General features: G+C 45.8%; 1 protein-coding gene across 2 annotated transcripts in view; it reads left to right on the top strand.

The window, feature by feature from the left end:
• The window catches only part of LOC115479531 (zinc finger FYVE domain-containing protein 1-like), a 51,671-nt gene extending 48,120 nt beyond the window's left edge, over positions 1-3,551 (top strand). The window contains exons 10-11 of one of the 2 annotated variants that reach the window (XM_030217484.1): positions 847-951; positions 1,364-3,551. In XM_030217484.1, coding sequence (XP_030073344.1) covers positions 847-951; positions 1,364-1,596 — 338 coding nt within the window. In that variant the 3' untranslated portion in view covers positions 1,597-3,551. The remainder of the gene's footprint in view (positions 1-846; positions 952-1,363) is intronic. The other variant, XM_030217485.1, reaches the window with a different exon arrangement.
• The last annotated feature ends 17,647 nt before the right edge of the window (positions 3,552-21,198 follow it).

The raw sequence follows: 21,198 nt of genomic DNA on the forward strand, positions 1-21,198 counted from the left end.
AGAGTAGCAGGACCTACGCAAATATCCCACAGAGAGAATTTAGAAATAGGAAACTCCTGGATTTAACTAATTGGTGTGGCATTATCTGGTACAAAGCTAATTTGCTTCTCTCAGAACATATCCTCCAGCCAGCCCAAAAGCTTGCATTGGGTGCTTGTAGGTATCAGGAAATTGCCTGTTTTCATTTATTTCACAGAATTTGTAGTCTGCCGGTTCAAATCAAGCGTGCTCCTAGCAGGTTACAGTGAAAGAGTAATGTACATTTTTTTTCTCTGTTCTCCTTATACACTGCCTGCACACAGCTATATACGTAATCACCCTATAATGTTTGCACGAAGGGTGATATAGCAAATTTAATTAAACTATAAATAAACCATAATTGTAGGGACATTTTTTAATGGGGAGAAGATGCATAAGTCACTTATTTGTGTGTTGTGGGGGAGGGGAAGGGGGTGATGGCAGCAGCAGCAGCATGCCTATGGGCATAAGCCCTGAATCTTTTAAGGACTCAACAGCGCCTCTGGTGGACCAGCAGTTTACACTCACCTTGAGTGTTCTAGCATGGTGTTGGGGGATGGATTCATTATTCTGAGTCACCTGTGACCTATTATAGCCAACATTGCAGAGGGGGGGGGGGGGGGGTATGCTGTTCTTTTAAAGCCAGTTTTGACCCAGTATCCCAGCACAGTGTTAGGTGGGGCACTTTTGACCCAGTGTCCCAGCATGGAGTTAAGGTGAGGGGAGATGCTGCAGGGAAAGAGGTGCAGGAGTAGAGCCTGCTGCAAGGAATGAGGTATAGCAAGGGAAGAGTTGCATCAAGAAATGAATGTATCTTTGTGTCTCCAGCAGCGCTTCCTAGGGAAGAAAAAACAGCTTTCCTTGCTCGGAGAGTGACTGAGGTGGCCCAGAGCACCTTGGATGCTGTGTCTACAGTCGTAGACTACCCACTTGGTAAAGAAACACGCTTTTCTTTTAATATGAAAGGGCAAACTCATTCAAGAGAACATTCTAGATTTTCTGAAAAGATCAGCTTTTTTCTGTTACCCTTCAGCTTTGTGAGTGATATAGGTGCTTCAGCACTACCAATGTTTAACAAACTCCTTCACTGTGTCCAGTGAAAAGCAATTTATTTCAGTCATTTTGAAAAGTTGGTTGCTAAGCTTCCTGTCTGCTATCTCTTTTTAATCCCAATATTTAACATCTGACGTTTGCACCCTTTTGCTGGAATACACTGTGGTTAAGAGACTAGCTGAAAACCACACAGCAATGGTGGCAGAAGTGGGATTAGAATCCAGGTCCTGGATTTGCTTGGTTTTGTGTGTCACTGGCTTTCCTAAACTCTTTCTTTCTTTTCCACTTTCAGGCTTTGTGAAGGATGCAGCCAGACCTAGCTACTGGGTTTCTGATGTAGAGATCACCCACTGTCAGCAATGCAGGATAAACTTCACCCCCAAGATGTCCAAGCATCACTGCAGGGCTTGTGGGCAGGGCTTTTGCAACAGCTGCTCTCAGCAGCGCCGGCCTGTTCCTTCCCGGGGCTGGCATCACCCAGTGAGAGTGTGTGACGGCTGCAGTCGGAAGAAGGATGATCTTTGATGGATCTTAGGAACATTGGTCTCCTGCTCCCAATTATGCCGGAGACTCCAGTGTAACATTTAGGCTTCTTTGTGCCTTGCTGGGGCTTAGCTAATCCACCACCCAGTTTTCTCATCCAATCAGAAAACCTCAGACTTGTTTTCTCGATGAGAATCACTAAGTGGCAGGCCCTTGAGATCTTTTTTTCTTGATTAGCTTGTAAAGATTCCTGCTTGGAATTTAAGCTATTTCACAAATCATCTCTCATGGTAGAGAACTGAGAATTCTAATTTTATAACAACTCTGGTAAGATTCAATACTGAAAGAGGGGGTTAGTCACCTGTAAGAGAGTCTGCTTTAGGGGTCTGAGAGGCAAGTAAGCAAAGAAGAAGCGGGGTCAAATTAAATCATGGCCTGGCACATCTCAGGAGGGGCTGGAGCTAGAGGAGAGCTCTGTTTTCTGAAGCCAACCTGTGCTTGAGATTGGTGGCAGGAGGAATGGGTTTTCATGGTTGGGTTCATATCCCGGTATGATTAACATACCATCCCTGACCTGCCAAGAGTGGGATCTGGTGGCTGAACACCAAGTCCCAGAATGCTGTTCAGCTCCTGTTTGCCAGAGCAGTCAGGGAAAGATGTTAAATGAGTTAGTTATTATTTAAAGGATTATCTGGGAGGTCCTAAAAAGTTGCACCTTTAGAAGAATAAGCTAAATTCCTCTCTCTATACCATCATTCAAGGAATTACACTTGGAATGTGGAACTAGTTGATATATCTAGGACATGGAGAACAGAAAGCAGCATCTCTGAGTATGACTGTTCTCACAGACTATCATGTTGAGTGAAAAAAAAAAAACATATATGAATTCCTGAGGGGACCCTAAACATCTCAGAGTAGAGCCTCCAGCGTTAACGATAGCTCAAAAGCAGGTGTGTGCATCAAATGTTCAAAAAAGAAAAAGAGCATGGAACCTTAATTCACTGCTTTTGGAAAGAAAAATTTGGGTGTCTTGGAAAGATCAAAGGCATCTCTCCAACCTTTCAGCATAGCTGATTCTTTCAGATGATTTATTTTGCAAGCATCTGGAAATAGATATAAAAAGTCATTTGTGAGTGGGGCTCTGTTAAAACTATTACAAACATATTGGGGACTGGAGGAGGCTCCATCTGTTACACAATGGTGGATAGCATTTTAGAAAAATCTAACAGCTAAGGAGTTGGAAACCTCTCAGGAGATTCATTTTTCTCAGATCTAGGTCTGTCTCTCTTGCCCATAGGGTGAGTTATGTTAAGGAAACGGACTTTCCCAGCCACCTGTGAATGTAAGTGGACACGGATTATCTGTGCTCCTTACCTGATGAGATCTCTTTTAGTCCTTTGACTCATTCTGGTAATATTACATATTCCCTATGCCAGCTGGAGCCTGGGAGGGGTTTTCTCAGATTTAGATTTTAAAGTTTTATAATGGTGAAAAAAAAATTGTCAGATGTGGGGGCTGGGGAGGAGTTTAAACCTGGAAAATTGAACTTACAGTTGTTCAGCGTTACTGTTTGTAGAAACATTGTGTGTTTTCAATAAAAAGTACAGCCTAAAAAAGAACAAAGATAAATCCCTTACAATCTTGTGCCTGGAAACATTTCCCTGCCCTTCCCCCTCCTCTGGCAGCAGCTTTGGTTAATCATATGGGGTTTTATATATTATTCTTATTATCATTTTAATGGGCTGATTAGTGTCTTGAGGGAGGGGAGGGAAACCTCAATGACTTTTCAGTCAATCTCAAGCTGTGTAACATTTTAATAACTAGGGACTAGTGATTGTGCTGTGTCCTACCAAGTGGAGGAACTTGGGTTTGATTCCCTGTTCAGATATTCTGCTCTTTGGATGGGATGGGACTGTCTATGGCAGTGCTTTTATCTCTGGGGAGATATAGCGACACCTAAAGGACAGATGCATGGCCCAGGATTGCAGGGTTGTGGAAGGAACCTTGGTGTAGTGATGATATCTTTTTTTTTTAAAGGTTGGTAGGTTAGCAGCCTTCACAGTCCCCTCCAGCTGCATTGGGAAATAGGAAGCTATGAGAACTGGGAGAGGAAAATGCCCTGTTAATTGCAAATGAAGACCCTTGGGCAGTGGCATAGCCAGACGTGCTGTTTTGGGTGGGTTCCAACCTCACTCCCCATCCCCCCACCGGTAGCCAGAATCTTCTCACACCCCCCACCCTCCCCATCCCGATATATGAAGTACACATTTGGGTTTGATTTTTTTTTTTAATCTTTCCTTCCACTCCCACATCCAACATTTCTCCCTCTCTCCTCCCTTCCACCCACTCTGTTCCAGGTTTGCATCGCTCTCCCAACCCCTGCCTGCGGACCGGTATCTGGACCCCCTGTCCCTCCCTGATGTGCCTCTGAGGTGTCACCAGTGGCAGCAGCTGCCTGCTGCAGCCCTGCAGGCTTCTCTCTACGGCATCCTGCTCACACTGACATCACTTCCTGTTTCCTCAGTGGTGGAACATGGCAGACAGAAGCCTGTGGGGCCAGAACAGGCAGCGAATATGAATCGCTGCCGTCGCCTCATTCTTCCTAGTCCAAAGAAAGCCCATTACAAAAGCACCAAAACATCTGCCGCATTTTTCTTAGCCCCTAAATTGTGGAACAACCTCCCCGTTTACATTAGATCAGAGCCTTCCTTTTTGAAATTTAAGTGGTACTAAAGTATACTATTTTGAATTAGCTTATGGATTACATAGTTCTTAACTGAGGGTACCCTGAAGGACCAGCGAGGAATTGCTCCCCCCACCACCTCATTTTTCTCCTCTCTTTTCTTCCTCTTTTATTTTAAGGATGAGTGTGTGAACTTTCCTTTCAATTCAATGGTGTTCTTTTCTGAGAATTTTATACAAAATTTTAACTGTAAACTGCTTTGACCACACTTTGATAAGGCGGTATCTCAAAGACAAGAATAAACATCTCGGGGTACACCGAGGAGGGACAGAGGGTTCAAAAAGAGGGGGAGTTGCCAGGCCACCAGAGGAGGAGAGCGAGAGAGTGGAGTGAAGTGCTGCCACAGGGTGGGCCTGAGTCAACAATGGGTGGGCCTTTGCCCATCCAGGCCCACCTGTAGCTATGCCACTGCTTATGGGGGCAAGTCAAGAAATAAGGCACTTACGTTTATGTGCCAAATACACACATAAATGAATAGAATACCAGCATATCCTTCTGTATGTGTGTACATATTTGCATATATGTAAAAAAATCCACCTAAGCACTGTTCTATAAACACACTCATATCTTACATTGCACATATTTTTTACAGGTAAGCATAGTCTTGGTGGATCGAAGGAGGGGCACACACTTCAGGTAACTTGTAGAATGCTGTATGTTAGTGAAAGAGGAATAGGATTTACTTATTTTGTACTTGGGACAATGGAGGGTTAAGTGACTTGCCCAGAGCTGCAGTGGGAATCAGACTTGGTTCTCAGGGCACTTCACTAATCAGTAGGCCACTCTTCCACTCTGGCATTTAGACACTAGTATTTGCCTCAGCTCTATAGCTGATATAAGTGCTCACCCTTAATAGCATGTCTATACTAGGTTACGTTACTATTCTTTAAAGACACCTACTTTCCTTTATAGAATAGGTGCCACTTAAGTCCAAACCCCCAGCCATGGTTCCAACTGAGCTGGAAGCCCAAAGGAGCAGAAAGAAATTGCTGGGTCAAGGAGAAGTAAAGAAACCCAAACAAGGACTCTGAGCTGCTTCCTTTAGTAGCATTTATACTTAAAGGAAAATTTGGGCCTAACATTTGTAATATGGCGGTGCAGACCTCAGCTTCAACGTATCCTGTTCCACTAATTCCAGTCAAGTATCACATATGAACAGTCCAGGTCACTTAGAAGATTCATGCAGATCCTTGTTCACTTTCAGAAGTATGATATGGAGACATGCAAATCTGTCTGCTCTCTAGGAACTTGTACCAGTATTTTTTTTAAAATTCAACTAGTAACCTTGAGCACATCCTCCAGAAACAAATTCCACAGCTTAATCGGAGCTTCCAAGGTGGAGCACTATCAAATTGTGAAGTTCTAGCCCTGCCTCTGACTTACCCCACTTTATGGTTGGCTTCTGGTCTCCTGCTGCTTTGGCTTTGGAAATGAGCTGCAGGTTCATTCCTCATGGCTGGTCCTGCTGGAGGTCAGCAGCAGGATGTGTCAACTTGTGAGGCTTGAACCTGCTTACTGTGGCAGTGCGAAGCAGCAATATAGAGTCAACTGTGGCAGGACAGACTCCATTACATTGGGTTGGAGAGTGGGAGATGGACTTATGAAGCAGAAGTCTTATCCATTGCGGAAGACCCTAGTGCATTGACCCTTGGGAAATAAAACCTCTGAAACTTGATCTAAATCTGCTACTAGCTTCATGGAGTGTCGACTAGTCCTAGGATTTTTGATGGAATAAATAATTGTTCCTTATTAACCTGAAACCAACTTAACATAGTAACATAGTAGATGACAGCAGAAAAAGACCTGCACGGTCCATCTAGTCTGCCCAACAAGATAAACTCATATGTGCTACTTCTTGTGTATACCTACCTTGATTTGTATCTGCCATTTTCAGGACACAGACCGTAGAAGTCTTGCCCAGAACTAGCCCCATTTTCAGGACACAGACCGTAGAAGTCTTGCCCAGAACTAGCCCCACCACCCAAACACCAGCCCCGCCTCCCAATCTCGGCTAAGCTTCTGAGGATCCATTCCTTCTGCACAGGATTCCTTTATGTTTATCCCACACATGCTTGAATTCTGTTACCATTTTCATCTCCACCACCTCCCGCGGGAGGGCATTCCAAGTATCTACCACTCTCCCCGTGAAAAAATACTTCCTGACATTTTTCTTGAGTCTGCCCCCCTTCACTCTCAAATCACGTCCTACTACTACTACTACTACTTAGCATTTCTATAGCGCTACTAGGGTTACGCAGCGCTGTACAAGTTAAAACATGGGGAAGGACAGTCCCTGCTCAAGAGAGCTTACAATCTAAAGGTAACAAACTATGTCCTCTCGTTCTACCGCCCTCCCATCTCCGGAAAAGGTTAATTTGCGGATTAATACCTTTCAAATATTTGAACGTCTGTATCATATCACCCCTGTTTCTCCTTTCCTCCAGGGTATACATGTTCAGGTCCGCAAGTCTCTCCTCATACGTCTTGCAACGCAAATCCCATACCATTCTCGTAGCTTTTCTTTGCCGCTTCCATTTTTTTTTTACATCCTTAGCAAGGTACGGCCTCCAGAACTGAACACAATACTCCAGGTGGGGGCCTCACCAACGACTTATACAGGGACTTATACTTAGAAGTATTGCAGTGATAGCAGGTTGTGTCTGTGTACTGGGGACAAGAGAGGGGTGCAGCCACTCTTCAGATAAAGCCCTTTTCTGCTTGGAATCTGTCATTGAGGACAGGAAGGGAATCACAAGATTTCATTGTTAAATAGACACTTTAAACAAAGAAGAGAAAATCCCCAAACTTGCTGAATGGATAACATGGTAGAATCACCATTTCTTGCCCTGTTACTCAGTGGTGTGTTTGGATGGAATTGGGGTGGGGAATGCCATTTGCCTCCTGGTTATATCCCTTCCCTCTGAAGAATTGTATTGGATTAGGGAAGGCAAGAGAAGGCAGAGTACAATATAAGGACCAAATACATTGATCAAATCTACTTGTGTATTTGAATCTATATCAGTATGTATGTGTCCATAAGTATACATGTTTGCATATGTGTGAATCCATACATGTGTGCATAGTGTCGTACTGTGACCCTGGAATAATATAGTTATTTTTACCTTTGAACTTGGAATTGTTTTTCACTTGAATCAATGCAGTGGAAATGTGATCTCTTCACTGCTTTCCAGTCTGGGGATTGGCAGTCCTAGGCTTCAGGCTACTCCTTGTGTTAGGTAGGGATGGGGGTAGAAGAATCATGGGCCACACAGAACCCTGCTTGTGCTAATTAACACTTGAAACCATAAATAGTGATTGCTAAATTAAAACTGTAAAAACAGGATCAGTCTTCATCCAGCTGTTCACAGGGAGAGAGCCGACCATCTGCTTTTGAAGTACCATCTGAAGACCTGCAGAACTGGAGAGGGGGTGCTGGGGCCCCAGTTCAGAGCTCTTTGAAGCGTGACTGCCTGTCAGATATCCCCAAGCGGTTCTTGGTCTCTGTTAGGCTGGTACAGCTGAGACCTGTTTATTCAGACTTCTGGGTGGCAGAGAACATATTCTCTTTCTTTATCAGACTCAATAGTATTGTGCTTAGGTCATGGAAAGCACACATTGAAGGGGATGGCCCTTGATTTTATAGATCTGGTTTAGTTCTAGAGGTTGTTGTTTGTTTATTATCAGTGCAAAAACATATCAGATTTTATCAGCTTTCAGTGTTCTCTAGTGTTGGGGTGCTAGACGTGATGAACAACCTCCTCCATAGGCAGCGGGTTCTGACTTGATCACAGGCTGGGTGATGCATTTACAGCTAGATTTGGGTCTGGGAAAAAATGGTATTTAAAAAAAATCCTGATCCCTCTCCTTATCTCAGGTTTTAATCGATGCATTTACAGCCTGGGATCTGCATTTACAGTTTGTGAGGTCTTCACTGATGGGATCTTGCATGTCGGAAACAATATTCAATGACTATAACGATCGGTGTCTGTATGTTGTTGTAGGGTGGTGGATTTATGTCTTTGGTAATAATCAATTCAAACCTGCTTTAATTACAAGTGTCACAAAGATAGATGGAGGCGTATTTTCAAAACACTTAGACTTACAAAGTTAATGTGGAGGAGCATTTTCGATATGATTTCTAACACCGACTTTGGATGTTTTGCTGAAAACGTCCAAACATCAAGTAGTAAAAATGACCATTTTCAAACCAGAAAAATGTCTTATCTTTTTCTTTGAAAATTACCATTTACTAGATGTTGTAGGTCTATCTTTTTTGATCATTTTCTAAAAAAAAGTTCAAGTGAAAAATGCACAAAATCAAGCCATTGGTACGTAGGAGGATTGAGATTTACTAGTAGTCTGGCCACACAGGCACCCCGGCAGAGCAGTGGGGCATCCTAGGGGGCACTGCAGTAGACTTCACATAAAAGGTCCTAGGTACACATCTCACCATTACCCCTTTATGTGATCAAATATTGTAGCTTTATTTCAACATCCAAGACTCAACACAAGTTGTGTTTCGGCCTAAAGAGGCCTTCTTCAAGAGTCTTTCATTGGATGTATGGGATGCTTAGCTATCCTATCCTTGTCTACCTTCCCTATCCCAAGTCATATATTCTTGGGCACTGCTGCCAATGTGTCTTTCACAGTTTTTATTACTCCTCTTACATACTATGTTATGTTACATGTCCTTAGTAATGCTTTTTACTATCTAAGCAGATATGCTTATCACAGTTTATAATGTTCTTCTTACATGTTTCTTCTGTAATGCTTTTTACTATGTAAGCCGCACTGAACCTGCTGTATGTGGGAAAGCGCGGGGTACAAATGTAATGAATAATAATAAATAAGATACCTGTGATTTCTAGTACCTTTGTGGAGCTGATCTTTCAGCATGCCTACCTAACAGCCTAACAAAAAATAAGGGACTAGTTATTTTTGGGAGGGCGGTAGAACGAGAGGACATGATATGAGAGTGAAGGGGGGCAGACTCAAGAAAAATGTCAGGAAGTATTTTTTCACGGAGAGAGTGGTAGATAACTTGGAATGCCCTCCCACAGGAGGTGGTGGAGATGAAAACGGTAGCGGAATTCAAGCATGCGTGGGATAAACATAAAGGAATCCTGTGCAGAAGGAATGGATCCTCAGAAGCTTAGCAGAGATTGGGAGGTGGGGCTGGTGTTTGGGTGGTGGGGCTAGTTCTGGGCAAGACTTCTACGGTCTGTGTCCTGAAAATGGCAGATACAAATCAAGGTAAGGTATACACAAGAAGTAGCACATATGAGTTTATCTTGTTGGGTAGAATGGATGGACCGTGCTGGTCTTTTTCTGCCGTCATCTACTATGTTACTATGTAAATATGGTCAGAAAAGTGTTTGAACATTAGCTTGGCTAGGGTAGGAGTGGATAAACATGTCCTGCTATAATATGTATAGTTGGTGTCATTTACTTCTTCCATTAAAGGCCTGGTTGAAGAGCCAAGCTTTCACCTGCTTCCTGAAGTAGAAAGAGTGAGTTTTGCGAAGCATTTCAGGGAGAGCATTCCACAGCGTGGGAGCTACTCTGGAGATGGCTTGCTTGCAGGTATCACATTGTGTGATGTCCTTTGGAGAGGATGTGGTTAGGGAATTTCCCTGGGAGCACCTTAGTGACCTTGAAGGTGTGCAGGGGGAGATCCTGTTCTTCAAGTAGTGGAATTAGAAAAGGTACAGAGAAGGGCGACGAAAATGATAAAGGGGATGCGACAACTTCCCTATGAGGAAAGGCTGAAGCGTGTAGGGCTCTTCAGCATGGAGAAGAGACGCCTGAGGGGAGATATGATAGAGGTCTATAAAGTAATAAGTGGAGTGGAACGGGTAGACGTGAATCATTTGTTTATTCTTTCCAAAAATACTAGGACTAGGGGGCATACGATGAAGCTACAAAGTAGTAAATTTAATACGAATTGGAGAAACATTTTCTTCACTCAATGTGCAATTAAACTCTGGAATTTGTTGCCAGAGAATGTGGTAAAGGCAGTTAGCTTAGCAGGGTTTTAAAAGGGTCTGGACGGCTTCCTAAAGGAAAAGTCCATAGACCATTATTAAATTGACTTGGGAAAATCCACTGCTTAATTCTGGGATAAGCATCATGAAATGTATTGAGCTTTTCTGGGATCTTGCCAGGTATTTGTGACCTGGATTGGCCACTGTTGGAAACAAGCTACTGGGTTTGATGGACCTTTGGTCTGTCCTCGTGTGGCAATTCTTATGTACTTATGTAAGTAGTCTGAGCTATTTCCTTTAAGGACCTTGAAAGTCAAACAGAATTTTAAATTTGGCTCAGTATTGTAGCCAATTAAGTTTACGCAAAAATGGTATGATGTCATCATGTCACTTAGTCTTGGTGCAGCATTCTGAATCAATTGGAGCTGGTGCAAACCCTTTGTATTCAGACCAGTGTAGAGTTCATTACAGTAATCCAGTCGTGATGTTATCATGGCATGCACAGGTGAGTCAAGGCTTGCCTTCTCAATGTAAGGAGACAGGCAGCGTAGTTGTCGCAAGTAATAGAAGCTGCTCTTGAAGGTTGCTTGGATTTGAGGGATCAGAATAAGTATTTCAAGGTTCCTGACTTGTGATTTGAGGGGAAGTTCATATTTCCCAAAAGAGATGTTGATGTCAGGTATGTCCCCACATGTGTTAGGGACCCATAGAAGCTCAGTTTTACTTGGGTTCAGGCAAAGTTTGTTGTTTTTAGCCCATTCTTGAATTGATGTTAGACAGGTAGTCAGTTTGTTCAGGGCTGTGAGTAAGTCAGGTTCAATGGGTATGAGTATTTGCAAGTCATCCGCATAGATGTAAAAGCAAGTGTCCATTGACCGAATCAACTTGGCTAGTGGCTTGAGGTAGATATTGAATAGAATAGGCGACAGTATCGATCCTTGTGGTACCCCAAAGGTAAGTGCCCATGGTGGCGATGAGGTGCTGCCAAACACTATGGACTGTTGTCTGTCTGACAGATAGGATCTGAATCAGGCAAGTACTGTTCCACTGGTACCTGTTTCTGCCAGTTGTACTAGCATAATATCATGATCCACAGTGTCAAAAGCTGCTGAGAAATCTAGCAACTAACACTGAGGCAAATCCCCTGTCTCAGTTTCTATGAAGATCATCTAGTAGGGATACAAGGACTGTTTCTGTTCTATAACCGGGTCTGAATCCAGATTGGCATGGATCTAGCCAGTTTCTCTGTTCTAGCCAATCACCGAGTTGATCACAGACTGTTCTATAGGTTGTCCTAGAAATGGGATGTTGGATACTGGCCGGTAATTTTCAAGTTTGTCCTGGTCATAGTTGCTCTTCTTTAGCAAAGGACGCATCACTGTCCTTTTTAATGCTGTTGGTATTTACCCATTAGAAAGCAAGGAGTTCACAATTTTTGTGGTGCCTTTTATGAGGCCCCTGCTTGCCTGCTGCATTATCTTTGATGGGCAGGGGTCGAGGGAACAGGTAGCTGGTTGAAGGTTTCTTAGGATATTGTCAAGGCTCTCCTCATCTTTGATGGGCAGGGGTCGAGGGAACAGGTAGCTGGTTGAAGGTTTCTTAGGATAGTGTCAAGGCTCTCCTCATCTTTGATGGGCAGGGGTCGAGGGAACAGGTAGCTGGTTGAAGGTTTCTTAGGTATTGTCAAGGCCCTCCACTGTTATTGAGTTAAAAGAGTCCCATATGTCTGTCAGGAGGGGTTGAGTTTGGGCACTCTAGGTTAGCTTTTTGGAGACTGGGTGGGACTGCCTGTAAATCTTGGCAGAGATTTTTAATTTTGTTGGTAAAATATGCAGCAAAATCATTGCAGTTCAGTTATTACTGGGCATGAATGAATATCTGACAGGCATGCAAATCTGTCTTATGCATATTTATTATGGATATCCTGAAAACCCAATTGGCTGGTGGTCCCCAAGGACAGGTTTGGTAACCATTGCTCTAAATTACATTTTGTGTTTAAGGCAATTTTCAAAATGTATGCAGGGCTTGCAGATCCCATGGAGTTTCCTTTTGAAAATGTAGCAGTTGGTGGTACTGCAGATACTTAAGTACCCACAGACTTTACATGTGGCGATCTCAAAATGATTCCTGGCAGTTAACTGGTTCACCCCCCATAGCCCTCTCCTGAGAGCCTTCCCTCGTGCCTCCTCCCTCTTCTCCCTCCTGCCTTCCCCCATAGCCACATCCTGAGTATCTCTCCTCATGCCTAACCCCTCCCCCCAGTGGCCCTTCCTTGGTCCTTCCCCCTTTTGCCCTCTTCCCCTGAATACTTCTTGAATGCCTGTCTTCCTTTCATGTTCATTTTTATTTTGGTATACTGATGATCGGATTGCCATCTCAATGGCTACCTCCCCCCCCCTCCCCCCCCACCCACCCACGACCATCTCACTCGCCTTTTGTCTCACTGTTAAACCCATAGGTAGCAGCGCAGCTGAAACAGCAGTAAAAATACTCCTCTGGCCTTCTGCAGTAGCTGGTGTTTGTCTTCTTCTTCTACTCAGCATGGTACTAGGTTCTTGGTGGCAGTAACAATTGCTACACCATTCCCTTCCTTATCTCAGTGTGAGACAAGGTTCTGAGTGGCCTTGATCCACTGTTCACTTCCAGTTGCCTTCATGGTGTGAGACAGTTTCCTCTTGACCTGCACAGCAAGGGACTGGGCAGTCAGTGACTCACCACTCACACATGACATCAGCAGCAGCATTAAAACAGAGTCCAGGCTGCTGCTGGAGGTCACAGCAGTCAATTTGAATTTTAGAGCCAGTATGAGCAGGGATTGCTCCTGTCACAACTCCCCCACTAGACCACCAGCAACCTGGGTGGACAGACAAGGGAAAGGGAGGTGGGGTTCCAGGAAAGGGGTAATGAGGGGGTTGGGAGGGAGGGTAAGATCATGTATTTGCGGGGGTTCAGAAGGGAAGATATTTTTGTGAGGGGGGGGGGTGGGTTTGGGAGCATGCTAGGCCAAATGTGTAAGCCAATAATTAGCCTACTACCTAGGTCAGTCAGTCTGTCTGTCTCTGGGGTGATCAGCTGTGGCTGCCCCCACACACACACACTTTGGGATTGAGCCCCTTCCCCTCTCCACTTTAATGGCTGGCGGGGATGCCCAAGAGGTCTCCTGTGCAAGTCCCTACCTGTGCTGTCTGAGCAGCGCTTAAGTTGGCTGGCATGCATCAGTTGCAGATACTGGCACTCTCGCATATGCTCAGTTCACTGACTGACACTGAACTGAGCATGTGCGGAAGTACCAGCATCAGTGGCTGAGGCGCTGCTCTGGCTGCATGTATGGGGACTCACACAGATCTCTTCTGCTGGCAGGGCTTGGGCATTCCCACCAGCAGGTATGGTTTAATGCGGGGGGGGGGGGGGGAATTATATGGCCCCCTTAGTCCATCTGTGGGACCCCTGCAAAAGGACTTCTGGCCATGCCACTGGTCTGTCTCTCTATATGTATTCATTTCCTTTTGAAAAGAACAAGTGCCGCCAGACTTGGAAGGGAAACGCCTTCTTCTACAGGCTGAATTCGGCTGCAGCAAATAAAAGTTAGTAGGCCAGAAAAATTAGCTCTGCAGGCCATGACTTTATTGGTTTGGGGACCCCTGCTATGGTTACTCGAGGGCTGAATTTCTCTTGCTTATAACGTGGGTTCTTGGCAACCTGGCACTCAGCTGAAAGCAGTCTAATTTGAAATGGAAACTGGCAGAAGGCAGGCCCTCAGGAGCAGAAGAGGAAATTTTTACTGCTTGCATGGAGCAGAACATAGAACATCTCCAACAGCCAAGCCTAGGAAAAATTTCTTGACCCCCTTACCTAGAGGGGCTAGTCCTGTCCTGAATCCGATGCAGGTGTACATTTTTTAAAAATCCTTTTAGCTGTCACAGAAATACATGAAATTCCCCACAGCTCAGATTTGTACCTAGAGCTCAGGGCTAAGATTTCAGAATCTCCTGAGTTTTAATCTAAGCTATCACTGAATTTGCAGCATTGTAATTCACCGCCCCCTGAATCTCCCCCTCAGAAACACTTTAAGGAAACCTGCACCATAAAAATAGAGCTTGTTTTTTGCATTATTCTCTTCATAATCAACCTTTATCTTTTATAAGAAGCTTGCATTACATCTTTCTTTTTCCTCCTCACCCTCTCGCCTTCACAGCTCCACCTCCTTTGGCAGCATCACTTCTGGCTCTGTGGTTAGAACAGAATGAGCAATGCCTCGAGGAAGATCATATTTGTTTTTTGGACCTTCTATGACAGTTTGTATAGGAGGCAATTGTGTAACAGGGCACCTCCATTTGGGCAGGAGTGGAGGAGGAGCCTAATGGTTAGACCAGATGTAGTGGAATGCTTTTTTTGTTTTGGGGGGGGGGGGGGGGTCCGCATACCTTTTAAATAGCAGATTTTCAGCGAACAGCAACTAACACACACCGCATGTTGGCCCCACAGCCTTCCCTCTGATGCAACTTCCTGTTTCTGCATAGGCGGGAATACATCACAGAGAAGGCTTTGGGGATGGTGCGAGCAGTATGTATCAGTCTCTGCAAGTGAAGATCTGTTATTTACAAGGTATGCAGGAGGGACAGTTGTTGGGAGTTTTCAGCTGGTGGGGCTCGGGGATCCCTGCCAGCCACATCATAGGTCTGCTGCTACTGGGTGGGCCTAAGCCCAAAGTGGGCCCACCCTTGGCTACGCCACTGGGGCACTGGACTGACAACAAGGGAGGCCCATTCAAATCCCACTCATACTCCTTGCGATTTTGGCCAAGTCACTCAACCCTCCATTACGAGCACTCCAGCAGTGATGTAGCAAGGTGGGGGCCTGGGCCCCCCCCCCCAAATTTGCTCGTTCCCTTGGTTGGCTGGCGGGAGTGAAGACTTCGTCCAGCACTGGTCTGTAGCAGCGCCACTGCATTGCCTACCCTGCTCTCGCTTCCTCTCACATCAGGCACGCTCCTTTTAGTGAAATTGAGAAGTTTCACTTAAAGGAACATGCCCGATGTGAGAGGAAGAGAGCAGGGCAGGCAATGCGGTGGTGCCGACCCACACTGGATGAAGATACTTACAGTGGCGGAAGGGGGGCAGCAAGGTGGAGTAGAGGGGCAAGGTGGCAACCAAAATGTGCCCCCCCCCCCCTCAGGCTGTAACCCACTCCCACCTCGAGGTCTGGTTACGCCCCTGCACTCCAGGGAAAGGGAAACAGCTAAACATATCTGAATGTAACTCACCTTGAGCTACCACTCACAAAGATGCAAGCTAAATTGAAAATAAATAAAAGCTAGTCAAGAAATGTATTTGCTTAGCTCAATAAACACTTTTGTGTGTTAATTTGTATTTGCATGCAATAAGAAAAAAAAAAAAAAAGAAACAACAGCTGAGGCTATTTTCCTACAACCATCTTAATGCATTCTAGGAACAAGTTGAAAGCTACAACAAGGTCTTGCAGGCCTCTCTGTAAATCTAACTCTGCTCTGCCAGCCTCTCTTTATGGCACTTATAAATCAGGCTTGCAGTCACTTTGTGCTTCACTCAGGCGACCTGTACAATGAACCTGAGGGACAGATCAGCCATGCAGCTCTGTAGACAAATTGACTTTTTTTTTTCATCATAAAACAGAAAAACCTTTTTAATAAATCAGATTTCACTTCCTAACTATATATATGTAAACCTGGGGGACTGGTACAAAGAAGAACTGCATTTTCTTCCCTACATCTAGTGCCATTATCTGTACCTTCTTTGTTCTACAGTGATACTATTTCTCCTTCACAGGACACCCATAGGCAGATGTTCAAAAGCCCTGCGCTGTTCCAAACAGCGCTGGAACAGCGCAGGGCTTTACCGGACCTATGATCAGAGAATATCGCATGCAAATTTAAGCACACAGTTCTCTCTGATCATGCAGTAGATGTGCACTTGTCAGGTCTGGGCTGTCAAACACAGGGCTGGAGGTCCCTGAGCCAAACGAAAAGGGCTGGAGGTCCAGTGGACCTCCGGTCCCCCAACACATGTTCAGGGGGGGCTGGAGATCTGGTGGGTCTCCAGCACCCTAACCCTCCCCAGCATCCCAGAGATGCCCCTAATGGCCTATGGGTAAATCCCCCCCACCTGGTGGTCTAGTTGCTCTTCCCCACCCCACTACCTGCAGTTGGAGGTGGCCACCCTCCTCTTCCATTGGTGCCGCCTGCAAAATGGCAGCACCTATCCAGGGATGCACTGGGCTTTACCTACGGCCCACTGGGATGCTGGCGGAGTTAGGAGGGCTGGAGACCCACCGGATCTCCAGCCCCCTGAACCTGTCAGTGGGGGGGTACGGGGGACCAGAGGTCCCCGGACCTCTGGCCCCCTGTTGGCAGGGCTGTTGAGAGACTGGGCCAGGCCTGGAGCAAGGCTGCCCCCCCCCCCTCTGTCCACCACTGGGCCGGGCCCCCCTGAATTTAAACCATAGTGCCTCACCTCAACCTCGCTCCATGTGAAAGAAACGCAGCAGCGGCAGTCTGCAGATTGCCTCCCCTCCCTGTCCTGCCCTCGCACAAATTATGTCAGATGAGGGCGGGACACAGGGAGGGAAGGCCCGAAGGGAGGTGATGTGCAGACTGCCGCTGCTGCGCTTCTTTCACACGGAGCGAGGTCGAGGTGCTGTGATTTGAATTCAGGGGGGCCCGGCCCAGTGGTGGATGGAGGAGGGTGGGTGGAGGGGACTGCGGCGCCGGGCCCCCCTTGGGGGCCCAGGGAATTTTGCCCCCCCTCTCAGCGGTCCTGCCTGTTGCTGGGAGGAGGGTCTCCTGCCAGGGCTGCTGCATGGGGGGGAGGAATGTGGGCCAGCTAGCATGCAAATGCATGCTGGACAGGGCTCACCATTCCTCCCCAATGGTCTGCAAACTGCCATCTCCAAGATGGCGTAGGGTTTGCCGCGGCCAGTGAGCCAATCTTTGGTGCGCTGGTCACTGATCATTGGGGATGAATAGGTTTAGCATGCATTTGCATTCTACTTGCGTTAAAGCCCTTTTTGCATGATAGTTGCGTTCAGAGCCCCCGAACGCGTTGTGTCATGGGCTTGGGGGCTCTGACCATGGTGGGGTGGTAGCAAACGCAGGCGCTAGTATGGCGCTAACAGCCTCTAGCACCTGCGTTTGCTTCTGATTATCGGCCCACCACTTTCTCAAGCCCTGTGGGAAGGGAACCTCATTACAGCATCCTGGGCCAGTAGGAAGGTGAGATCTGCAAAATCTTGGGCCCCTGGTGATGACGGCCCATTACAGTCAGTCAGTGGCTCTTGGTGGTTCAGTTCTCATTATAGGTGACCTGCTGCCTTTTGTGTTTATGGAGGACCCTGTTAAAGGAGGAGTCCTGCTAGCTCTCAGAGGCAGCGACAGTACAGTCTTCTAGGATAGATGAGACTCTTAGTCAAAGCCCTCAGCTCTACATTACATTCTTTTATTTTGTACAATGTAGTTTTATAATACAAATACATAGGTTTTAGATACAAAAAAAAAATTGGAAATATAACATAGAAAAGAAGTTCTGGGTGATTACCACTAGGAACTAAAATGTTTACAATCAAAACATCTGAGGTAAGTGGAATTGGTTTCTGCCACATGTAAATAATCACCTGCTATTTATATTAAGCGCACGCGGCCCATTCTCAAATGAATTGGAATTGTCTGGCTGAATCCAGGCTCAATTGGCCTTATTCTAGAAGACAGGGGAGACACACCTGGTCTCTTAGGAAATTGATATTAATTTTCAGCATGCACTTCTTTCACTTTAAAACCATTTCCGAAGAGGCCTGTATGCCATGTAGAATGTATCACAGTGGTGGTGGTGGTAGTGAACAGAAGGAATACAGGTTTTAAGCTGTGGATCCTCCCACCACCCCCCCCCCCCCCAGAGGGTGGGTGGGGGTTAAGTTACCTTCTGAGAACCAGATCAAAAGCTCAGGTCACTGTACCATCCTTCCACTACTTGAGGATTTATCCCATTGTGTCCAACTTCCATCCAACTCTCTCAACCCTGTCTGGCTTTTAGGATGTTAGGAAATGCTAATTTTTAAAAATTAGTTTTGGCCTAGCAGTTTCCTTCTGCCCCTTTTAGGCTTCCAGCTCAACTGCGACCTCTCACTAATTCCCCCAGTGCCATGAGCCTTTCTTTCAGAACTGGGATTCTATCCCCTCTGACTTTCCCTTCTAGCTTAACCACTCCAGTGAAAGTCGTGGACCAGAAGGCACAGAATGCTGGTTCCCTTCAGAACCCAGTATCAGTTCACATGGCCATTAAAGGAGTAACTCTATAAGGAGCCACTCAGATTTAGGCAGCAAGTATGCACACGGACGCATACATGCATAAATGACACTATCTGCCAGTATGAACCAATCCAGCTTAGCTGGGGGGGGGGGGGGGCAAACTTCCCTGGGCCCGGGCTCCTTTGAGGCCAGGCCCACCCAAAATCAGTGCTCCGTAGGTGTGGTTGGCAGGGATCCGCTAGCCCCACCAGCGAAGATCTCCTCCCAGCAGAAACACTTACACCTGTCCAGCCAGCAGTTCTACTGAGCCAGAGCCTCTGCTACAATGGTAATGGTTCTGGGACACTACCACCACCTGTGCAAGAGCATAAGGGTTCTTGCTGCCTGGAGGAGGTCTTTGGCTGGTGGGGCTTGCAGATCACCACCAGCTCAGGACAGGTATTTCTTTTGGTTTGATGGAGGGGCGGGGGGAAGAGCATCGGAGGGGGCTAAGGAGAGCAGGGAGAGCACTGGGGGGGGGGGGGGGGCTGAGATGAGTCTTTGGGCTCAAGTGGGGCAGGAGAAAGTGGCTCTATAGCAGGCCCGGCTATGTCTCACGGCAGCCCTGCACCAATCTTTGATGGCGCATACTTGAGAAGTAAGCATTCACACGTACAGGAAGCACACATAAATTTAGAATACTATGATTTACATGCATATTTTCTCAACCTAGGTGCAAGCACTTACACCAGCTCTTTGGCTGCCACAAGTGCTTGTGCATAAAATTATATGTGCACAATTGACCTGTTATACAAGTATTCTGTAAAGAAAAGTAGGTGTCTGCTTTTCTTGATAGAATAGGCTCTAAACAGGCACATCTTTGATGCCTAAAAATTGGCTCCTTATGGAATTACCTTCTTGGTGTCACCAGTACAGTGACTGGAATGTCTTCCAGAAAATCCCCAGCCCCACTCAAAAGAACAAAGTCCAGCATAAAGGATTGAGCCTGGCCTTCTGGATGGTAGCGTACGTCATGGCCACTGAACCACTGGGTTGGACCAGAGGAGATACATTTGCATATGTTGATTATGAACTAGGTTACTTTTCATACTTTTCTTATTTTGAAAACCAGACCTGGATTGAGAAGCTTGTGGACTAATTACATGATCCATTGCTTTATCTTTGCAGTGATGAATTCACACCCCTAGACAAGTCTGAACTCTTTAGAAAATGAATCCCTTTTTCCTAGTATGTTTACAACCCAACATCTGAGGGAATTGGAACTTCTATTTATCAGGACGTTTTCTTGTAGGTCAGAAAGGAGCATACAACTTTCCAGGCATTTGGCTGAGCTGTACCAGAAAAATTCTTATCAGTCAAGCTCTTGGGGGACAAGAAGAAATGTGACGTTAAACCAGAAGTTCTGAGCCCATTCCATGGGACACACCCAGCCAGGGTGTCAGGATATTCACATAAACCTGCATTCACTGCCTCTATTGTATTCAATGTAGGTATCCTGAAAGCCTGACCAGCCAAGTGAGTCCTCAGTACTGGTTTGAGAATCACCGTTTTAAACTAAGGACTGCTGAACTCAAAATACCAGCTTTATCAGCAGACCTGCTTTTTGTGTGTTTTTGTTTTTTTTCTGTCATGCTGATTCATCAGCCACATAACCCAATTTGATTAGGTTTTTTACTGCAACCAGGATGTTTGTGGAATCAAGTTCATTCTGTTCAACACACAAGATAACAAATGTCTCTGCCTGACTGGAACAGTCCAGGGGCGGCCCAAGGCAAGATGGCAGCTGAGGCAGGGATGAGATGCCACCTCGCCCAAGCCATGGTCTGGCATCTCCCTTCCTTCCTCCACCCCTTTCGCTGTTTACCTTCTTTTCCCATTTTTCAAAAGGCAGCGGCGACAGCAATTCCCATACACTGCTCTGCCGCCGGCAGCGGCCTCTTCTCTACTACGGCCCACCTCCGAGGAAACAGGAAGTTACATCAGAGAGGCAGGCCACAGTAAAGAGAAGAGGCCGGTGCCGGAGGCAGGGCAGCGTATGGGAACCACTGATGCCACTGCCTTTTAGAAAATGGAAAAAGAAGGTAAACTCGGGGAAGGGGTGGAGGAAGGAAGCGGGAGATGCTATTCCAGGAAGAGTGCTGCTTGAGGCCTCCGCTTCAGTTGACCTAATGGTAGGGCTGCCACTGGCACAGTCTGAGCCACTCCTTTGTGAGAAACAGAAGGAAAATGGGTGTTAAGTACCAACCTAGCACCTTCCTCATGGTATGGCATAATTTGGTCATCCTAGCTCTTTACTCTCTTAAGACTTTTAGTCTGCTCCTGCCTTTCTAATTCCCACACACAGTGAGGCAATAGAAAATTACTACCAGCCACTGGGCTTTCGCTGTATGTCCTGTAATAGGAATTAGAAAGCCTGCAAGACACACACTAAGGCACCTTGTGAATCTGGTCTTGGATTTTGCTAACATCTCAAGATGATCCAGAGCTAGGCTGTATCAATTTTAGAGTCTACATACCACATCCTATCAATACAATACGGTAGATAAGTTGTTTATTATTTATAAAACCATAACTAAGTAAAATATATTAAATATAAAATACAAATTTGGCATTTTAAATTAAAATGAACAAGAAAAAGGTTT

This window comes from Microcaecilia unicolor, chromosome 11 (genome assembly GCF_901765095.1).
Source record: "Microcaecilia unicolor chromosome 11, aMicUni1.1, whole genome shotgun sequence".
Classification (NCBI taxonomy): domain Eukaryota; kingdom Metazoa; phylum Chordata; class Amphibia; order Gymnophiona; family Siphonopidae; genus Microcaecilia; species Microcaecilia unicolor.